Here is an 18,664-nt window from a genome sequence, read left to right as displayed (position 1 = left end):
TACCGTGAGATACAATAAAATCACAGAAGCCACTGCTCCAGTGCTGTCTCTGCATAAAAGCCAAGGTTTTAAACCAGAAAGTTTCATAGCCAGATGACCTCACCCATCCTTCCTCCCTTTTCATCTTCCCTTCTAAAATCTATGCTCAAATCAAGCGTCTTTAAGATCTCAATCCCTCTGCATATTTTGTTGCAAGGTGGACAGACAAAAAGGCTCACACTTGTGCCATCTACAGGAAGAAGGCAATGGGAATAAGAAGGCGAGGGGCCAAATAAATCCTTCATTACTCCCCCTCTCCAATTCATTTTATAGTCAGCTCTTAGTTGATTTATACAAGAGAAATAAAAAAGTCTATAGGCAGGACACTTCATCTCTATGACAGAAAACACACACCCAACCCAACTGCTGCTCAGGGAACTTGAGGGCAGGCTGCTTTTGGATTATTTTGCATGAGGTTTTTCCTGTGCTTTCAATTTCAAGGCTGTTAATCATGCCTTCAGCTTATGTCACGATGAAGTCCCTTGTGGAGAACAGGACCCAGAAGTAGGCTCCTTGACATCCTATATAATACAGCTTCATTTGCTAAATTGCTTTTCCTGCACTGATGTTATAAGGTGCTCAGCTGGAGCCTGTACACTAAATCTTGCCTCCCCATGAAAACAGGCTGACAGAGAGAGACCCAATGACACATTGCAAACACACTTCTGCTGTGAGCTCTCACATGGAAAGTTAATACTATTTCTATCCCACATGCAGATTTCCTCTTCTGGAAAAAAAAGAAATAATAAGTGCAGACACAAAAGAGGCCTCCAGTGCAAGGATCTATGGGGAGAACTGACACAAAGCCTTCAAAGGTGCGGAGAGAATAGGTGCTCTGAATGCATCCCAGGAACCAGGCTGTGAAAGGACAGGGAGAGCTAGGTCATTTACCCTTTCCTATGCAAGCAGCTTGGAAATATAGTGCAAAATGCTGCATCCTTAAATATCTTAACCCAGAATTGAGCATTGGCTGTGCTTTTAAAAACGATATATGAGGTGGGAGAGAAGGCACCTAAGGGCCACAGATTAGTGAGCAAGGAATTCTGGAGTAACAGCCTCTCTGAAATGACACATAGATTCATAGAATCTTTGGAACCAGAAGGGACCCTTAAAGGCCATCTGGTCCAGCCCCCCTGCACTGATCGGGGACACACACAGCTCCACCAGTGCTCAGAGCCCTCCAGCCTCACTTTGAATGTCTCCAAGGACGGGGCTTTCACCACCTCTCAGGGCAACCTGTAGCAGCGCCCCACCACCCTTACTGCCTCACCACATGTGGGCAAATACTGGTCATCAGGCAACTAAAGTACTGTTTGCATTTGATTCACCCGCAGACGAATTCACCTCCCTGGAAATGGGATCCCCGCTGTGTTCACCCATACTTCAGCACCTCAGCTTAATCAAGAGTTTGTTCTCCTTGACAGCCTCTAATCATCATCCAGTCAGTTTACCGAGGGAAAATTTTTTATCCTTTCTGCTAGAATTCATTTTTATGACACCTACCCTAAGAGATTTAAAAAAATTAGGCATTAAAATGGTTTATAGAGGGTATTTTTATAATCCACTAAGCTGTTTTCCATTTCCACAGATATGACATCTCTCAGCTATAATTTATAAATGCCATCAGTTAACAGGCACAGAATCTTATCCTACAATTTCTCCTCTCATATGCTTTTCCCATTTAAACTTTCTGTTAAATCTTTGCTGTGTTGCTAAATCCAGAGAGATTTGTCCATAGCTGGGAGGGAGGAAAAAATATAAAGTTTAAGTAGCTAATTAGTGTCACTGGATTTGGGGCATCCTATCATGAGAGAATAGAGAGGAAACATGTCCTCAATAAATATGTTGGGTATTTAAACAAGGCCAGTGCCCTCCACACAGCAACATCTAATGCCACTAGAAACCAAGTAGTATTATATGCGTTAAGTGGCTGCTTTCCCACATAGAAATGATGAGGCTGTCTTAACAGGCATATAGCTTTTCTCAGTGCATCTGGCTGTCCCTGCAGTGTCCTGGTAGCGATTGTAACTCAGAAAGGAGCCATTCTGGGAAGTGGGACGGCATGGAGCTGCAACTGTCATATGGGCTCCCAGGTCTTCTGCTGGAACAAAAGGCACAGACTAAGCAAGTGCTGGCAAAGCGCAGCAGAATGATGGGGAGAAAGTGTGCAGTCTCAGTGTCAGGCGGAAAAGATTGCCCAACCAGAAAACAGAACAGAGCTCCTGTGAAGAAGTAATAGGTTTGAAGTTATGGTAATTTCTTCTTCTGCAAATCTCTGCATACACTGATAGCACCATGAAAATGCTTAGCAATAATTATAATTCTTGCAGTAGTTAGATGCATTCTCTTTTTCTCTGCCAAGCTCAGACTGGAAAACTCCAGGCCTTGCCATAATTACTGCTACTAAGTCACAGCAAGCCAAAAAAAACCAACCATACATTTCTCCTCATTTGCAATGTCTCCAGTAAATCTGCCTTTCCTCTACTGGGAAACTTGTATTGGACTATATCTAGTCTTCTGGTTAAGAAGGGTTTTGCTTTTGGAGGCACAAGCTAAAAGGAATCCTTACCAGCTGCTTTAATGGCAGTGTCCTTGCCTCTGATTAGGTTAAGCATGGTTCATGGACACACCCCTTGAAGGCCTGGGGGGGTTCCAGCTGCACTCAGTTCAGGCACTTTGGGTAATGATGGGAGGGAAGTGCCCCCAAACTGTCTTCCTTACACAGAGCAGAGAGAAAGCCTGCAAGATGTGCAGAGGGAGCAAGCTGTTCACCTAGTGATTCAGTAGAGACCTAATTCTATTAGGGTGTTAAGCTTGGCTCAGTGAAGAGGACTGACACCCCAGTAACCTTTTATTTCCTTTGGAAGTTTGTCTACAGAACAAAGACTTTGCTCATCTGATAGTTTTTCCAATATTTCTTCTGGTCATGAAGTCCACAAAAGGAAATTAAAGGTACATTGGCAGAGCTGAAGAGAAAACCTACACCTGCCTTGAATATGCTTGTTGATATGCAAAAGCAAAATCAAGAGAAGCTGTTCTCTGTGCAGGGTTAGTATTTTAGATGCACCTCCACGAGTTTCTTCCCTGCAGGAGATTAAACACTTCCCTGTGGGCAGCAGGAGAGTGGAGGAGTTGGTTCAATCTTTCCTCTTCCAAAGTGGCTTAATCATGTCAGCATTCATCCCCAGCCTTATGCTTGGCCCAGCTCTGGCAAGGCAGCATGGCACAAAGCAGCCATATGGGCGCAATCCCAGCACCCGGTCTGGGGAGGAAGGCGAAGGCAGAGACGAGAAGGTGAATCATGCTCCAGTCACTTGGGGAGCAGGAATGAATGAATCTACGCTGCCGATATAAAGGATATTTTCCAGCTGTCATAACAGTGCTGTAAGAACAGATGGTTGGTAATACGGACTGTGGCCACTCAGAACAGCCCCTTGGCACTTTCACTTTGCTACGCTGCTCTGAGGCAAAGTCTGCCTGGGAGAAACTGTTCTGAGTACCCCGCAAGCAGTGGCAGTTTCTGTTCACCCACTAAACACTTGCATGGCTTTAAACCTGTGCTGCTGCCTGGGGCTTCCGCAAGAAGCAAAGTAGTTTCCCCATCACCTTCCAGATGTCATCCCCTACTGCTCATGTGCTAGCAGACATGGGAGAGTGCATGTACCAGCCAGATGTCTGTCCCTGCTTCCTGGAGATCTATGGGTCCCCCCAGCTGGGGTCGGGTTCATTCTGAACAACAAGCGCTGCAAGCATGAGCTTAAGCAAAAAGATGAGGCTAACATGGGACAGTCCCAAAATGTAAAGCCCTGTGCTGTCCTATGGTAGCAGACTCCTATGGTTAGTGACCACTCACTTCTCCCTACTGTTTTATGAGCCTGGCAGTCACATCTACCTCCCTGAGCATCCAGCCTTTACAGCTAAATGGAGGAGCTTCAGACACTCTCAACATAGCTTTGCTGGTGCTTCATCGGTGCCAGCTCTTTCCACATCCTCCTTGTGTAGGAAACTTTAAAAACAAACAAGCCACTAAAGCATCAAGCAGTCCTTAAGAGGCAACTTCTCCCAAGAGAAAAGAAAGTTGTTGACACAGACAAAGTCTCAAAGGCACAAGTAGGTCACCCAGGGCTTGAAGTCAAAGTCTCCATTTATTTCAGGGCATCTGGAAAGTGATTAATCTTTCATTCCTTGCAGAAAAGCCCACACAGCCCAGCACATCGAGTGCTGCAGTTCAAGGACTCAGACTTCGGACATACCCAAGCTGCTGCTTGCGCTAATCAGACAGCTCTGTGTTAGAGCGATCGGGAGCACCATTGGAGGAGGCATCGCACTGTGTGCCTTAACAGCTGTGAGTAGGGCCAAACAGCAACAAACGTTGATTTAAAGAACACATTAGAGGCTGCCTCTAATGCACTTGCAACAAGCCTTCAGCTCCCATTTATCATTTGTCCCTGATTCTACAACTTGCCTACAACTCAATTCTCCTATTTTTTTTTCCCCTTAGGACATATTATCCGATACCCCTGCACAAGTTTTTTTCCTCTTGCTTCTTGAGGAAAGAGAGGTGCCACAGAGAAACTGCTAGAGCTTCAGAAAGTGACTCCTCAGTCATTTGATTTTGGCAGGAGATTTCTCTAGCAAACCAGAAAACAGCATGTGAAACCAAGGAATCAGTATGCATTTAAGTGTCCTTAAAGCTGTTGATTTTAGCGATTTTACAGTCCTAAGCCAATAATCAACATCCCAAATCTTTGGCACACAAATATAAGGACGAAACACTGCTCACAAAACTCCTAACATCAGGGAGATGCAATAGATGAAGGCAGAAACCACAAGAGGAATTATGGTGTCTTACATTTTGGGATTGCAACTGTTACAGGCAGAGGGAGAGGCAGAACAACCATGAGGAAAATCCTAATGCATGAAAAAGAAGCAGCAAACTTTGGGGTTGAAGGCAGCATCATGGGGTAAAATCCCAAGGAAAGAAAGACAGAAGTGTTGGGCTCGCAGACTATGAAAACTGACAGGCTTTATAGAACAGATCTTTGGAACAAGTGCAGCTTCCATAGGAAAGGCTTGATCCGCAATCCAAACTGACAGTGCTGAACCAAGCACGTGTAACTCTTATTTCCCTTCACCTATAAGATTATTATAAACAAAGCTAAATTAATAGGACTGCTATTTTCTCTTGGAATAATTCATGAGAGCAAATTACAGGAAGACAGGCTGAAGCACATCAGCCAGCTAACCATGAGAACCAACAAAGCCAGCTGCAGTGTCGCTGTGCCCCTTTTTACCCTGTCCTGAGCTCAGCACACTGCTCACACCAGCACATCTCTCCCTTCCCCGCTGACCCTGAGAGTGAATTCCTCTGAAGCTCACTGTGAGCCCTGGACTTGAAGCAGCCAGGATGTAACAGCAGCCAAAAACACCAATGTGAGCTCCTGACTTCTGCAACGAGCACGATTAGCGCTGACTTTCATCACCTCACTGTTCTCTATAGCAAATTCTCTTAGAGGGTTGGATTGAGAGACCTAACATCAGACTGCTCAGTATTTGCACGGATGTCGGGTGCATCAGGTTAAATAACAGGGAAGTATCCCTTTGTAGAGCTTCTCTGGCTGTGGGATGAGAGTGGGTTTTGTGCAGGGGAGTTGGAATATCCTCCTGTTCCCTCTTCAGTACTTTGCATGCAGACAGAAGCAAAGAACACTCATTTCCCTTAGGAAATGTTTAGAGGAGGGATGCTCCCAAACTTTGCAGAGGAAATAGGGCATCAGGAGCATACCCTGCTCACTGCCAGCCCTGTGCTGTGCTACCCACAGACTGTTCCCACTGAACCTGAGAAGAAGAAAACACAGCAAGGAAGATTTCCTTCCAAAGATGGGTTCATTACTGGCCTTCAGGTGCCAGCAAATGCTTCCAGTCTCACACAGCATCTTTAAGAAATGATAGATTGAGCTGGCTCAGAGGAAACTGTCTGCTCCGTGATAATAAATGAGTTGTTAACAGAGGTAGCAGACTCCCAGATCCATTTGCAATCCAAAGGGCTTACAGCTGCTTCCCATTTTTGCAATGCCAAAACCAAAGAACACGCAGACAGCAAGAGAGAGGAGGCAGCCTGTGAGCCTGTCTGCCTGCTGCTCTCCCATGGCTAAAGAGGGACTGTCAAGTGTGATTTCCCTTTGATGGAGCCCTTTTTTTTTATATATATTAATGTAAATTTGCCGTTGTTGAATGTGAACAATTCTCTGCATTGACTGCAGGCAAGGATAGCCGAGGAAAACACTGCAAATCTCACCCCCACAAACTACACCTCTGCAGCACCCCTTGCAGCTCTGGACATTAACCACCCTACAAATGCCCTTAATCCTGCAGCAGCGCACCGACACAGCTCCGATCGAACAGACAGCACTGAGCATGTCTTTGCTAAAGGCCCTACAGTCCCACCAGGGGATGATGCTGCACCTCAGCCATCCCGACACCAATTCCATCCACCCTCAGCTACCCTGATGCTGCTGCAGATGTCAGCCACATTGCCCTGGGATCTTATTTCTAGTTTGGACTCACACTTTCACCTTTCTTTTGAAGATAAGCTCGAATCAGGACACCCGAAGGCACACTGCTATCAAACTGATCTGGGCTTGCTGTCAGCTGGCCACCAGAGTTCCAGACCAGAGCAGGGTGTGATACAAAGCATCCCTGGGTTTTTCAGCCATATTAACCAAGGGGTCTACATCCAACTTGGCCCATGTGGTTGCTAAACAAAACTGCTAACATAGGCTATATCAGAAATAACTTTTTTTTTTTCATGCTTTTTTTTTTCCCCCCCAAGAAAGCTCACAAGATTGTTTGTTCCTGCCTAGCCAAAGTGATGCATGGGGTTCAGCTGTGCTCTTCTTCCCATTAGCACCAGTGGGGATTGCTCAGTGAAATCCCCAGCTGCTATTTGGAGAATGCTGCAGTTAGCATCTGAAGGCATTACTCCCTTGATGATTCTGTCTCCAGGATGCCCCTGATCCCTCCTAGGGAATGGCAATGGCAGCTAGGAAAGCACTGACAGAAAGAGAGAGAAAAAGATCTGCTTCAAGACAGCAAAAGCAAACACACTAAAAATTCATTAGGGCACTGCAAACACTACTGCAGTGAGCCCACGAAAAGTGAGAAATAAAAGAGGTTCTGAGGATAGGAGCACATCCCAGACAGCAGCCAAGCCCTGCCCTTGAAGGACTGCTGCAGTACTGCACTGGAATACGGACGGGGAACCTGAGAAGAGCAGTTTCTGTGAACACTGAACCATGAACAAATGCGTTCTTCAGTTTTTACTGAAACATCAGAATAGCACAACCACAAACTGCCTGCTTGTCATGTCGTGTTTGATAGGTTGCTCCTTGGAAAATGGCTGGTACCGGTGAGGCATTAAATGCACTGAGTTCTGAGCACTCATGTGGTACAGCTGAAGACATTTTGGGTTGGATTCCTCCCACCTGCCTCTCAAGGTCTCAGGGTAAGCTGCCTAAGCCAAGCCTGTAATCTTGGCTTCCTGTATCGACAAGGGAGATAAGCATGCACCTCTGGAGGGCAAATCCTCCTCTGCTAAGATGGGTGTCTAAAACCGTTCAAAAAGGATCATACACTGGAGGGCTCTGCTGATTACAGGGGTCACCTTGTTCAGTAGCTTAGATGAGGGCAACTAATCTTTAGAAAGAAAATGTAGAGGGGACAAATTCCCTTCATCAGTCTTTAAGGATGTGGGACCTGCTGCTTAAGGATGCTGCTAAGACATGCGAGCAGCTATGTGTCAGGAGCAGCAGGTCAAGCTTGGGTTCATTCTTCCCTTCTCTTCCTCTGTCCCTCCACGGACACCAGCAAAGCAGAACTTCATCTGGTGCTTTGCAGGGGAAAGAAAAGTTCAGTGACAATTCTTCCTGCAGTTTTGCAGTGAAGACTCTCAGGCTGCCATCCTCAAAGCTCAGAGCTGCAGGCAGCAGGCTGTGGTTAATGCAGCCACAACCACCCAAGCAGACAAGACCCCAAAACTAGAACATGCCAGAAATTAATTCTGATTAAATCCATGGAATGCACTCAGTTCTGCCTTTGCTCAGGACAGACTGAGGACAGCTGCTGTGCCTGACTGTGTTTCTGGGACAGTGAACTGAAAAAGGCATTGCTGCATGGGCAGGCTGTGCTACAGCTCGCCCCCCATCCTTACTTGCAACAGCAATGCCCCTGCAGCCATATGCAGTTTGGCTTCCTATAATTTCCTTTAGTAGTTCATTAAAGGCATTAATCACGTTCAGCACAAAGGAATTTGTCATGAACTCCCTGTAGGCCAGGCCTTGTTCTCAGCTGCAGCTCTGTGGGCTGATTTGGCCCTTTGCAGCACTGTGCTGGTGGCCCAGATCTGTCCCTGCTTCCCTGGCTGACCTGGACCCTGCCACTTTCAGTCTGTTCCTGGATCACTGGGATGGTTGTCCCCAAGCCTCCCCCTGCCACTTTTGACCTAGCATTCACCTCACCACAGTTTGTCCCCTACTTTTACTCCCCTCACCAAACCGCCCTTCTTGTCTATTGCATCTCCATCACGTAGCCTGTCCTCATCCTGTGCTGCACCAACATGCCTGCACCTTATATCTCGGGACCAGCACATGGCCACCACCACACCTTGCGGTGTTATGCAATAAGCCACATGTAAATGGTATATGCTTGTCATTCAATAAAGGACACACTGGGTAAAAGCTGAAAAAGGGGAGAAGGGAAAACTCAACATGACCGTAGACACTTGCAGAGCCCACCTTTTCCACACTAGCTCTCCAAACGCTGCTCCTGACCCAGCATTTCTCCATCCCCTGTCCCTGTGTGCTCCCTGCTGCCATCCTCTCACTCACAGTCCCAAACCTGCTATTTGTTCAGTGGGGTTTGATGCTGAGTGGAAGAAAAGCCAACAGGCTCAGACACTGGGGAATGCTGGCAGGCCAGCAGGAGCAAAACCACATCTTAATCAGTGTTGGCACTGATGTCATTTGCTTGCCAAAGCGTACTTCTAGCAAAGTGTTTCGGGGGGAGAGAAATAGCCCTCCCTTCAAGTGAGCTCCCTCCACATTGCATCCCTATCACCTCCAGTGGTTCCCGTGCCTCTCCTCGGACCCTCCCTCCCACTTCCTCTCCATCAGCACATTTATGGGACCTTGCTTATTAAATCAAAGCCAAAACTCTCGAAGCATATAGAGATGCACACACAAGAATCCTGCCATCAGTCAAATGCTACATCCTCACTCTCTCAGATGTTGGTTGTTTTCTTGTTCACTCCTCCATGCTGTCAGAAACAAATAAAATCAAAGAATGAAAAGACCCTCTTGAAGGAGCCAAAATAGGGCAATTTGTAACTGCAACTTGCCTCTTCATTGCCTCTCACTGCTCCTTCCTTAAGAGATCAGTCAGTGCTGAAATACAAAAGCACGTCTCCTCATAAAGCTGCAGCACAGGATGAGGGCTGATAAGGGTGAGGTTTGCAGGGAAAACAACTGAGATACATTATTATTATTATTATTTTAAAGAATGCCCCAGAGGGAATGAGTGGGTCTGGCTGCAAAGGGGTAGCAGAAGAAAATCAACTAGAGACTCATTACTGCAGCTAATGAGCGATCAGTTCAGCAGGTGAGCAGGGAACAGCTCCTGCTGGATGGCACACTGTTATGTTAATCATCTGGTTTTATTTTGCAACCTTATTTGCTGAGATGATGGTGGGTTGTTGGCGGTTGGGTTCATCTCTTTTTCATGTTCCCAAAGACCTGACTTCCTGAGGAGCTCTTGCAGCCCCCAGAGGACACCCTGTGCTGTACTAAATGGCACTTCTCACTGGGAAAAATGTTAGCCTGTTCCAATCCCCCACGACGGAAAGCAGAGAAGTAGAACTCATCCCTTTTTAAAGGAGAGTAGTTCAAATAAATGCATCTTTGTCTTCAGACTTGTGTTAACACCACACCCTGGAGAATTTGGATCAGCAGAATATTAGAGTCTCGCTGACTTATTGCATCTTTAAGGAGCATGTTGGTTTTGTGTTTGCTCACAGCTCTACGTGCTACTGAAGCTAACTGGGATGGTTTCCATTCCTACTGGCAAAGAGCTATAAGCCTTTGGGGCCCTAACCCTATTAAGAGAAATGTAAATGTGTATGTCTAAAATTTCCGCTGGAGTTTTGAAAGGGAACAGCGCTTCCCCATCCTGCCTTTCTTAAAGCCGCACAAAGGTTTTTGCTCTCACCTCTCTAATATGCCAAAAAATTAAGCCCATGTGCCTGCAGCTTAGTATTGTCCCTGTTGCACGAATGCGCTTTATTTTAAAGAAGAAAGGATAAGCTGTGAGAGGAAGCTGTGGCTGTCACTCAGTGAGCAGGTTTGGCCTTTGCTGCTCACTGCTTCTCAAATCCCTTCTTTGGCTGCTGCTGAGCACAATTTTTTCTTCTTTGCTCTCATCTGCTTGTCAACAATGAATATTTGGATTCTCTGCAGATGAGCAGATAGATTCGCAGGTGTGAAATCCCCACTATTCTTCCTAATTATGTGACATCAGCATTTCTCCCCAGGCACCGCTCCCACAGCTCAGGATGAAAAAACAAATATATAAAAAAGTTGTGCAAAGAATAAGTGTCCCCATCACCACAGGTGAGAAATGGGCACACTAGACTGGGGGAAACCTGTTCTTGCCATGCCCTGCCAGTCCCTCAGCAGGGCTGCCTTTACCAAATGACTGCGAATTGCCATCAGCATCCCTACAGACAATCTCAGCCCATGTTGGCCCAAGTCCCTTTCTGCCCAGGTCCACGAAGGCAGGCAGACAGCCTGCCCTGCCCTGGCAGCCAGAGCTGAGGAAATGGCTTGGTGCTCATGTTTTAAACATTGAGGAGAGCACATAGGATTGTTTCCCACCTTCCTCGGTGGTGGCTGCCACTGCTGAGCACCCAGAAACCATTGGAGCACGCTCAGGACCCACTCACTATTTGGCTGCCCCTCTCTGCACTTCATGGATTTCACGCTTGGCAAAGATGCCCATCAGCATCCTTGTTGTGGCTGGATCTTACAGCAGGGTGGGAGCATCTCACCAGAAAAACATGCAATTAATGGAAAGCTACAGCCCATCCCTGCCAGCAGCTGAGCACCCTTAACCTCAGTTTGATCTAATGCGAATCAATGCGCTGATTCATCAGCCCACAACAGACCTTTTCCCATAGCAAAACCTAAGGAGATACATTTCTATGCAGTACCTATTTTGTATTAATCAGATTGTGTCTGATCACTAACTCTCCGTTTCTGTTGTCTTTGCTTACTTTAAGTAGTCATGCTGGCATCTACAGGGGAAAAAAATCCCTAAGCTGAGATTTCTCATATTGCAAAAATAAATACCAACACCACGTCAATAACATGCTATTATGGGGTTGGGCTCACTTAGATTGCAGAAGTTTAATTATAAAAATAGCATTTTAATTGATTACTGCTGGAATAATTACAGCAATACCTTTCCAAGAAGTAACGGCCGCCGTTATGTTTGTCAACAAAGTAGATTCCTTTAAATTAAACATGCAATAATTGTTTAATTAAGCCAAACTTGGTTCCTCGTTTGAGAACATTCAAATGTTTGCCTATTCCTCCCCATCTCTGAGGGGTAATTTAGGAGATAAAAAGCAGTCTCCAGAAATACTGTATCTATATACGTAAGTGCCCAAGAAGAAGAACAAAAATAAATACTTCATTTCATAGCTGATCTAGATCTAAGCTTGCTGCTATTGATAAGAACATTAGAACAGAGCAAGTGATCATTGCAAATCCCTTTGTAATTGCTGCTTGGAGGCTTTCTTTCTGAAAATATGAACAGGCTCCCATCTGCACGTCCATTTTCTAATGAACAGAATGGATTCAACTGGTGACATGCTAGCAGCACCCACAGACCCTCCTCAGCACAAAGACCTCACACTGTTTACAGCTACAAACACAAGGAGGGAGAGGGATAATTAATGCAATGGTCACTTCACAAGTTTTCATGCAGCTGAAAAATCCTGCTATGCTTTTCAGCAGACCTCTGTGTTTTGGGTGTGCAACTCCTGTACACCCCATCTCAGTAGCCCAGCACCTGGTGTGCACAAAAGCTGATCAGTGCCCCAGCAAAGCTACAAGGCTCACTGCAGAACAGCAGGGTTTAGTATCTGCTCATCCCTGTGAAGTAGCACGAGTCTTGCAGGGATGGATTTACCAGGTTATTGGCCCACCTGGAGCAAGCATTTCTGCCTGTGCTCACCCAAGGAATGCTGCCAAAGACTGAAAGCAGAGTTTCTGCACCACAAACTAAATCAAGCCAAGGAGCTGAGGCTGAAACAACTTGTATCCCCCAGGGAGCTGCACTGTGCACAGGATGGGATGTACATTACACGTGCATGAATGGAGACTGAGACAAACAACAAGAGAAAACTTCCCAGTGCTGCGTGTCTCCACTCAATAGCCCTGTATTCCCTTGTTGCCAAGAGGATATTGTGATGCTGTCCACCACAGACCTCACAGGAGCAAGTATTTACAGCTCTGTCCTACGCTTCAGTCCTGGCACAGAGCATCCCTCTTCTCTCAGCTCCAACCTGCAGCATCTCCTGCTGCATTGGGGCTGCCCTGAGCACAGCCAGTCTCAGCAGAGCCAAGTAAGATGGTTTGCTGGAGACCGTGCTGAGGTCATAGCACACTTTACCAAAAATGGATGAAGTCAAAAGCTGAGAATGCACCTTTAAAGCTGATCAAAATGGTTTTGCTCTGTTACGTCACTGTGCAAACCTTTTGGTCATACCACCCCATATTTTTCCCTTATAGAGACAGCTGGCATTGCGACATACTTCTGCCAAAGAAAGGGCTGTAAGTTCACCTTCTTCCTAAGCAATTGTGATGGCCTTCAAAGAAATGACACAATGTCTTTGATTCAGAAATGCTCAGAGCAGCAGTTGTGCATACTCGTTCCATGTCAGAGACCACTAAGCCACACCATAAGCAGAGCTGCGAACACAGAGCCTGCTCCTTGCCATATGTTCTAATATATGAGCTAATAACATTAACATCAACCACATATGAAATATGAGGTCACCACATGTCATATCTACTACTTCTCTGTTCTCTTAATATTTACAACTTAAATCATAATTTGCTGCTGTGTTGTGCACAGGGACTGCAGAAACCTCAGGCTGACACCACCCCAAGAGGAGGCATTCACAATCCCTGCGTAACAGGACAACCACAACTGGAAGCACCAGAAAACTTAAAGTGGTTGGGCTGTCACAGCTTTGGCACAGCAACAACAGCATCCTCCTGACACCGTACAGATATATCACTTCTGTGGGTATTGCTGTTACCAATTTATGATCATCACTCGGACATCGTTAACAGTTCCCTATTACTGTCACCTGTGTGCAGATGGGAGCATCTCATACTGCAAATTCCCTCAGTGTCAGACCAAAGCTCACCCAGCCTAACAAGCAAGCAGATCTATGTCAGGCAGAGATAGACAGTGTCACAGTCGATATCGAGATACATTTTGCATACGATCTCCTTAGATAAGCTGCTGTCAATTTGCAGTGGTTCATCCTACCTCTTTGTCGCTGCCCCACAAGCTGCCCATCAAGACCTTTGCTTCTGCCATCATCATCAATTCTTTATATATTCCCTATTTTGAGTGATGCTGCTTCAGGCACTTGCCACAAGGACTGTGTTTAGCACACAAGGATGGCTCCTATGGGAAGATAGGACATGCCACAGGGCTGGGACCTTACCAGGTGTCCTACTGGAGCTCCCATAGGGGCAGCACTCTATCTGCAGGGTCCAAACATCCTCAAACAAAACCATCAGGAAAAGAAGTGATTCCAACGGCAGAGAAACGCTGTGTTCTCTATCTCCATGGGAACAAAAACTGGTATTATAACTGGCAGCATGGCCAGCCTTCTCTCAGATGGTGAGGACCCCTACGTGGGCAGGGTTTTATTCGCTGTAAATAAACAGATCTTCCCGCTGATATCCAGTCTTGGCAACTGGGGAGGGAAACTGCTGGAAGATGAGGAAGGGGATAATTCCTGGCAAAAGTTTTAGCAGGAGAGTACCTCTCAACACATACTGCTGTTGTTTAGCTTACCCCTAAAGTACATGGACTAATGCCTTTTGCGCTTACAAAACAGATGCTGCTTTCCATAGTCTTGAAGGACTCAGGAAGTTTTTAATTAAAAAAAAAAAAAAAAAAGAGGAAAAAAAAAAAAAGAAAAACGAGGACAAGTGAAGTTGGACTGTGCAAAGAGCTTTGCTGGTCTGATCTAGGACAATGTGCCCTACATAGAGCTCAAATATAACATCCTCTGGGAGGCTGTCTTGCTTCCATTCAGCTTTTGTGAGACCACCCCCACCCCCTTGGTACTAATGACAGACTCTTTAAGCATAACTGGTATCGTGGCCCTGCTCTCATTGCTAATGCTGTAAACAAAATCATTTCAGGCAGGTACAGAGAGGGAGGGACAACTACATGCAGATGGAGAATTTATTCTAGTGATATCCTTACAGTGCCTGCTTTCTTCCTCCTATCAGCACTGAAATAGCTCATCCCTGGTCACAGTCAGCAACTCTACCCCAGGTGGGTGACATTTTCCCTTGATAGATATGGCCTCTTATTCTTCCCTATTTTTTTTAGTTCTTCTGCCAAGGAATTGCCATTGGACTGAGCTGATACAGCTGCTCTTTCTTGATGGAAATCTTATAGATAGCAAATAAAGGGATATTAAGGGGAATAGAAAACCTTTAGATATGTCATTAGATAACCCAGTGAAAGCAGAGCCAAATTACTGCTTCTCTCTTCTGTGCCTTACTGGACAAGAAATTCCTACAATCTTGTATCTGTAAACCCTCCAACAAGAAAAAAAATCAACTTATTTTTCTTTAGAGCCTTATGAATTCTCCTTCTCTGCATTCTTGGGTGCTGTCTGTAAGAAAGCAATTTTTCTTTCTGCGTATTTCTTAGCACAGACAAAAGCTTTTGTCCACATCCATCCCACCCTCCATCAGTGAACTGCAAAGAGGATGTTTCAGAGAATCCAAAGGCTCCTATAGACATGATCCAATATCAATCCAACAGACTGTACGAAGGGAAGGAATTTCACTGGTACGTGAAAACTAGAACTCTTAGCTCTGTCTCTGTGGGCATTGCTCTTACAGTAGATCTGGACTCCACTTCCATCAAGGTGCAGTTTTCTGCTCAGTCTTTATTAAATTGCAAGGACAAATGGCTAAACTGGGGCTGGAGAGGAAGTGGTTCACACTAAACAGACTCTCCTGTGCACCCCGTGGGGGGGAAGGGGTGCCTTTGTTGTACAGCACAGCTACATGGAAGATGGCAATGAAACCTCAACAAGGAATCAGGCAGAGGTTAGAGAAACATGAGGAAATGAATTGTGGAAGGTTCTGAACTGCTTGGGAAGCACTGAAAGAAAACGCAAGGCACACCAAATAACCGCAGCGCTACCTCAACGCTGTGCCCTAACACACCCCAAAATCATTCAGAAATCCTGTGCATTTGGGGTTTTCTTATTTGGAGCCTGAAGGAGAATAATTGCACGTTTTTAGCAAGATGCTCCCTGTTTCACATACAAACATGAACTGTCAGGAGTAAATGAAAAAGCAAAGTAAGTGAAAGCGCAGCAAACACCGCTACTTACAGGTGTATGTCATCTCAAAGCTGTCGCTGATGTTCACAATGTCGATCTGGGGAAGGAGCTTAGGGGGTTCCGTGAGCTGAGACAGCGCAAACCTGAAAGCCGCATGTTCCTGGGATTGTTGATTAGGAAATAACCCCCCTGGGGAGAAAAACAAAACAAGAAGAAAGGTCTTAAGCACCACTGTATTAGCAAAACCCTTTTGGTCTGAGATATTCCTGCAGAGGGGTCTCGAGGGATGCCACTGCAGTCCCAAATCCTCCAGCACACCCGACCCAAGGGGGTCCATGCCAGCTGCAGGCAGGCTGAGAGCAGAAAGCCATTATGCAGTGCCCTGACCACATACAGGAGCGCTGATGCACCCTGAGACTGGGAGCCCCCAGTATCAGGTTGAAGCTCTGGGTTTGGCTTTCAACCTCCTCATCCCTCCCTTAACTTTAGGAATAGAAATGGAAGCACGGCCAGTACTATATAAGAGGAATCTGTGTATTCCTTCCTTTTGCTCCACTCACAATGAGGCCTAATTTGAATCCTGCTCTCCAGGCTTGCTCCCTGAAGAGCCCAGGGCAGTCCTGCCAAGGCTGGCCCCACACTGGGCACATGGGGACAGCTCTGTAAGAGCTGGAGTGCGCAGGGTTCACGGTACACACCTGCTGCTGCTGGAAGTGTAATGCATGGAAAACCCCTACATTTAACAGGTGACAGTGGCCAGACTCAGACTGGGCAGGAAATCGAAAGCCCGATCCTGAGAAATATCCATCCAAACAGAAGCACAAAAGATCCCAGAACCACGGGACGACGTAAATTAGACGGTAACTGGGACCAGGCTAGACCCAACTCAGAGCTCATCTCCCCAAACGGACCCGGGACAAAACAGCCCTGGGATAAGTTTCCCGCTGCTCCCCCAAAAGGAAACTTGGCTTGCAGCAGATCCCTTCACAGCCTCCAGAAGGATGTCGATACATTCGGATAGCCCTGCTATCCACACGCATTTACAGGGAGTACTGTTATTTGCATGATACAGGGAGGGAAACAAAGCACTTGAAAAGCAGACAATTAAAACAGAGAAGCAGGGAGCATCAGTTCCGCCCCCACCCCCAAGGCAGGTGGCTTTGGGAAGAAGCAAATATGCGGAGACCTGCTTGCTAGCTCATCTTCTATATGGAGGGCATCTCCTAGGTGCGTGGAATGGGCTATTTGCGCACGAATATCCCCCACTCCCCCGCATCCCCCCCCCTTCTCCTGCCTAATCATGGGTGCCAGAGGAATTGGATGCTAGTAGCCGAGTTATGTTATCATCTGCGTTTGCTGGAAGGGAGAGAATCTGGGATGCTGCGTGTATTTGAGGTATAAGGGAGGCAGGAAGGGAGGGAGGCAGGGATGCAGCATCAACAGCAATAAAAGCAGCGATTGTGCAGCGAGGCTAAAGCAGGAGTTGACTGAACTTGGTGGATTAGCGATTGATTGGCACTGTAAGGAGAAGGGAGGTGCAAAAGGAAACCGGCATTCAAGGGAAGGGAATTTGGGTTACAAATCATCGTCAACAAAGATCAATGGGAGAGTAATAATAAACCTGGGGCCGGGGGGAGAGGAGCGCTGAGAAGTTGCAAGGGAGAAAGGAATCAAACAGGCAGCGCTGGCACACAGGAAAAGCAAGTAGCATGAAATGAAAAGAGACTTCAGCGCAAAACCTTCCTCCAATAGCTCTGCCCTTATTCTTTAGCAACAACAACAGAGAGCGCCTGTTTGTTACCTCTCGTCCCAGTTACCCACAGATGAGAGCATCCTCACAAAAATGTATAATGCAACCACTGATGTTGCAAATGCAGCAACGCACAATGGCAGCCCAGATATTTCACAAAGCAAGAAACGAATAATCTTTTTTTCACGCTTCCTCCATTTCAGAGGCACTTTTCCCCCTCTGTGCTGGCGTGTACAGGCATTTATTCTCAATCTTTCCCTCCCCCAAAGAAAATCTGATACACCTCGGCTCTCATATCATATCACGCTCATATCAACACAAAAATCCAGCACACGCCGCTCCCCACATCTCACACTCACACACACGCACGTTTTCCCCATTGCATGCAGACTAACGGGTTAGCGCTCCCCCACGGCCCCACTGCACCCCACTTCTTGCTGGGGAACATCGCTCCCAACCGGACCCGAGCTCCACACTCACCTATCTGGATATTGTTGGGGAAATTGGCCCCTAACACCACCCCTAGGAAACTGGTGCAGAAGAAGGCAAAAATGTGCTGCATATTCCCTTTTGCATTGGCGAAAAAGAAGCCCAGTTCCGAGCATAGATTTGATTTTTCCCCCGCTCTGCTCTCTTTAGCTGCCACTCTCGCCTCCCCTCTGCTGCGCCTTCTGGATTGCGCGTCTCCTTCTCTCGGAATCCAGCGCTGAGACTGCTGCTTACCAGTGCCTGATAGCAGGATTAACTGAGCCCTGCGAGAAAGAAAGAGAGCCCGCTCCTCATCCACATCCCTCCCCCGTCACACACACACACGCACGCATGCACACCATGCGCTGCCACCGCGCTCCTTTGCCATCTCCGATGAGTCGGAGCTCAACAGCTGGGCTCCCCCCGAGCCGGTTCTTCCCCAGGGCCCTGGTTGAGGTCTCTAAGGACAATCCCCACCTACCCCCAAGTTTCTGGCTTCCCCCACGCGGCCCCTTCATTTCTCCTGGCAGGAGCTAAAGGGAACCTGGGAATCAGTAGGTGGCAAACTCCTCTAGAGAAAGGGCTTCTACTCCTCTGCCTTCATCTAGCACTTCCCAGCCTGGGCTTTCACCCCTGGGTCTAGGAGGTGAATGAATCCACCTCTATAGGATAATAAAAAGGGATACAACCTGCAAACGTGCCTTGGAAGGGAGGATTTCAGAGCAACAGCCAGAGATCCT

The 18,664-nt window shown here is 46.7% G+C and overlaps 1 protein-coding gene across 4 annotated transcripts in view; it reads right to left on the bottom strand.

Annotated features, from left to right (window-relative positions):
• The window catches only part of GRIA1 (glutamate ionotropic receptor AMPA type subunit 1), a 109,908-nt gene extending 91,454 nt beyond the window's left edge, over window positions 1-18,454 (bottom strand). For 2 of the 4 annotated variants that reach the window (XR_011905169.1, XM_072347909.1), the window contains exons 1-2: window positions 17,937-18,206; window positions 15,758-15,895 (exon numbers count right to left, since the gene is read on the bottom strand). Coding sequence is in view for 3 of the 4 variants with exons in the window: in XM_072347909.1 (XP_072204010.1) it covers window positions 15,758-15,895; window positions 17,937-18,018 (220 nt within the window). In the remaining variant the exon portion in view is untranslated. Of the gene's footprint in view, window positions 1-15,757; window positions 15,896-17,936; window positions 18,325-18,405 lie in introns of those variants that run through there. The other 2 variants (XM_072347910.1, XM_072347908.1) reach the window with 2 other exon arrangements.
• Window positions 18,455-18,664: the final 210 nt, after the last annotated feature.

Source organism: Excalfactoria chinensis, chromosome 13 (genome assembly GCF_039878825.1).
Source record: "Excalfactoria chinensis isolate bCotChi1 chromosome 13, bCotChi1.hap2, whole genome shotgun sequence".
Taxonomy (NCBI): domain Eukaryota; kingdom Metazoa; phylum Chordata; class Aves; order Galliformes; family Phasianidae; genus Excalfactoria; species Excalfactoria chinensis.
The sequence above is the reverse complement of the archived record's forward strand: the minus strand, read 5'-3'. Positions and strand labels throughout refer to the sequence as shown.